At 47.3% G+C, this 3,037-nt stretch overlaps 1 protein-coding gene across 3 annotated transcripts; it reads left to right on the forward strand.

Moving 5' to 3' along the window:
- Positions 1-364: 364 nt before the first annotated feature.
- On the forward strand, positions 365-2,563 carry LOC134486247 (Y-linked testis-specific protein 1-like). 3 transcript variants are annotated; one of them, XR_010065080.1, is made up of 3 exons: positions 365-499; positions 1,532-2,403; positions 2,484-2,563. XR_010065080.1 is itself a non-coding variant. In XM_063285168.1 (3 exons), exons 2-3 carry the CDS (start codon positions 2,013-2,015, stop codon positions 2,540-2,542), a joined length of 300 nt encoding a protein of 99 aa, XP_063141238.1. In that variant the 5' UTR covers positions 365-499; positions 1,532-2,012; the 3' UTR covers positions 2,543-2,563. The 3 variants fall into 3 exon arrangements, 2 of the variants coding, with proteins under 2 accessions (XP_063141238.1, XP_063141237.1); XM_063285168.1 differs by having other exon boundaries at positions 1,532-2,253; XM_063285167.1 differs by having other exon boundaries at positions 1,532-2,563.
- Positions 2,564-3,037: the final 474 nt, after the last annotated feature.

The raw sequence follows: 3,037 nt of genomic DNA on the forward strand, positions 1-3,037 counted from the left end.
AGCAATATTTCTGATATGGAGAATGACTTAAAGATAACCAAAGGAAAGATAGGAGCTGGGAAAATAACCACCAAGGATGTTGGTGACCCAGAAACCAAAGACTTTTTCAGAAAAAAAATGCATGAAAAGAGCTTCTTGGTCAGTCTGTGACTCGAGTCATCAGAATATTTGAGTGGGGACTTTATTTTGGGTCTCCAGGAGGCTACAGGAGAAGCTAAAACCTAGATGCTGGACGTTTCTAAGCGTGACTAGGGAAGGAACTGGGCTGAGAGGGCTTCTATGACGTAAGCAGAGCCTGGATGATGTCACAGAGAGAAGGGCGGAGGTTGCGCTTCTCTTCCACTTGGGGGCGCTAGACTCCCCTGAAGGTGGGTTCACTATCTTCGCAGCGGGCTGTGAAAGCCAGTTCAGCTCCTGAACCCCACAATTGTTCAACAGGCTTTTGGACACTGACCGGTTTCAGAAGACAGAATCTGGACGACTAGGACATTTTCACTCGGTAAATACGTTTATGAAGATAACTGGGACCCTTGTAGCCCAGAAAGATAAAAGTTTTCCCTCGTACAGCGAGTAACCGTATGTTCTGATGTCTTCCACGTTTGAGAGCTCGGCGGATGGTCTAGGCTAGTCAGTCTAAGAGTTTATTATCCTTTGCTAACTATATCTAATTCATAATCCTACTAAAATGCCAAAGCTCCTCTCTGTGCCTGTGCATTTTAGGAGATAATATTTCTTTTTTTTTTTTTTGGTATTTTTTTTTCGGAGCTGAGGACCGAACCCAGGGCCTTGTGCTTGCTAGGCAACTGCTCTACCACTGAGTTAGATCCTAACCCCAGGAGACATTATTTCTAAATGGCTGTTGCCTACATAAAATCCCTTGATGCGGTCGAAGATGCAACAGCGTCGCAGAATAAACCTGGGGCTGGGTCAGGATGCACAGTACAGAAAGCCAGTGGACTAGTGTGCTGTGTCTCTGGGCAGACACTTGTGGATGTTGCCACATAGTTCATAGTTAGAGGGTAGAAGAGGGGTGTGGCCACCCTTCTGGCTCCTTTGTTATCCTTTCTCTGTTCTGCTTGCTTAAAGTGGGGACAGGGATACTTAATCCCACACTGACCTAGCCATTCAAGGAGAGGTTCCTCAGCAGAGGCAAAGTGCCTCGGGCTGAAGAAATGTGTCTGAATATCTTATTCTGAGCTGTTGAGAACCATTTTTTCATTTCCCTTTGAACTTTAGATTTTGATTTTTGAGGCAGGGTTTTTCTGTGGGTAGCTTTGGCTACCCTGGAACTAACTCTGTAGACCAGGCTGGCCTTGATATCACAGGGGTCTGCCTCCCTCTGCCTCTTGAGTGCTGGAATTAAAGGTGTGCTCCACCATTGCACAGCCCTCCTATGAACTTCTGATTACGACAGAATAAGATTCATATGCTCAAACCTGTTTACCATCGCCTTCCTCACCTGCTCCAAAGTTCTCTTAGACAAGAGCCTTGGTCCAGCGCCCTCCCCACCCCAACCCCATTGTTCTTGCAGGCACTCACATGACAGAGGCACCAGCATTGTGTCTGGTTTAAGCAGGCGAGCTCTTCAAACCCAGGCCACGGGCATGTATGAAGCCTGAACACAGAACGATAGCCACAAGACAGTGGACCAGGATGCCGTGGCCTACCACACTAGGTCTACAGCCATGAAGGAGAGGATGTCTCTGAGGAGGATGAGCACACCATCCACACAGAAGCGGGGGAGGAGGAGGCCTTCTCCCCAGGCCCTGGGGAACATTGTGGGCTGCAGAATTTCTCACGGATGGAAGGAAGGTGATGAGCCCGTCACCCAGTAGAAGGCCATCGTTCTAGATCAACTGCCAACAAATCCCACACTCTATCTGGTCAAGTATGATGGAATTGATTGTGTCTACGGACTGGAACGTCACAGTGATGAGAGGATTTTAAAGCTTAAGGTCTTGACTCACAAAGTAGTGTTTCCTCAAGTGAAAGACACACATCTCGCAAGAGCCATGGTTGGCCGAGCGGTGGAGCATAAATTTGAGGGCAAACATGTCTCTAAGGAGAACTGGAGGGTGGTGGTCCAAGCCCAGGTGCCGATCATGAAGGACTGGTTTTACATCACCTACGAGAAAGATCCAGTCCTATACGTCTACCAGCTCCTGGATGATTACGCAGAAGGTAACCTCCGTATCATTCCAGAGACTCCTTCAGCAGAGGTGAAGTCAGACGTTGACGGCGACATCTTTACAGGTCAGTGTGTGCAGTTCACCAGAAGCGACCGGTCCAAAAAGATCGGCAAAGTCATTTACCAAGTTCTAGCCAAGCCTTCTGTGTAGTTCACCAAGTTTGATGGCGACGTCCACATCTATGTCTATAATCTGGTGGAAAAGATCCATTAAGGTGAAATGCACAAAGTGAGGGGGACATAGATGGGGAACTTATAGGATTGGGGGGAAAATGTTTGTTTTTCTGTGTTTCAGATAACCAAGGGCCTTTGACAACCCCAGTATCTTTTCCAGTGGAATTTGTTTTGCTCTAAAAATTAAAATGTGCGATGTGACGGGTTGTGTGTGAATACTTTGGTGTAGGAGATGGACTGTGGTGGATGGACATGGAGAGGAAGCCGGAAAGGTCAAGGCTGTGAACAGTAAGTCTGATGTTACGTAGGCTAAAACAAACAGAACTGAACTGGTCTGGTATTGAGGGAGAGAAAAGAACTGGAGATGAGGCTTAGAGGAGCAGGGATGGCACGGGGGAAAAAAGATGGTTGTTTAGGAAGCAGAGGAGAGGGGCCAGACATAGATAGACTCTCTGAGGTGAAGTTTGAGGGAGAAACAGACAGTTGGGGAAAGAGGGGCAGGGAAAAGGGAGGTGGTCTTGGAACTCAAGGGGAATCCCAATAAACTGATCCAAGCAGACTGAGAATCAGAGAAGGTCAGGGATTGTTTGACTAACGAAACCTAATGAAACCTGTTTCTCATCTGTAGATGTATTATTTTTAATTATGTTGGTGGGGGCAGGGCATGAATACAGG

The sequence above is a fragment of the Rattus norvegicus genome, chromosome 3, assembly GCF_036323735.1.
Source record: "Rattus norvegicus strain BN/NHsdMcwi chromosome 3, GRCr8, whole genome shotgun sequence".
In the NCBI taxonomy this organism is placed as follows: Eukaryota; Metazoa; Chordata; class Mammalia; order Rodentia; family Muridae; genus Rattus; species Rattus norvegicus.

Excerpts from the sequence above, each read along its gene's own strand:
- LOC134486247 (XM_063285167.1), top strand. The coding sequence starts at position 2,013 with ATGGTTGGCCGAGCGGTGGAGCATAAATTTGAGGGCAAACATGTCTCT.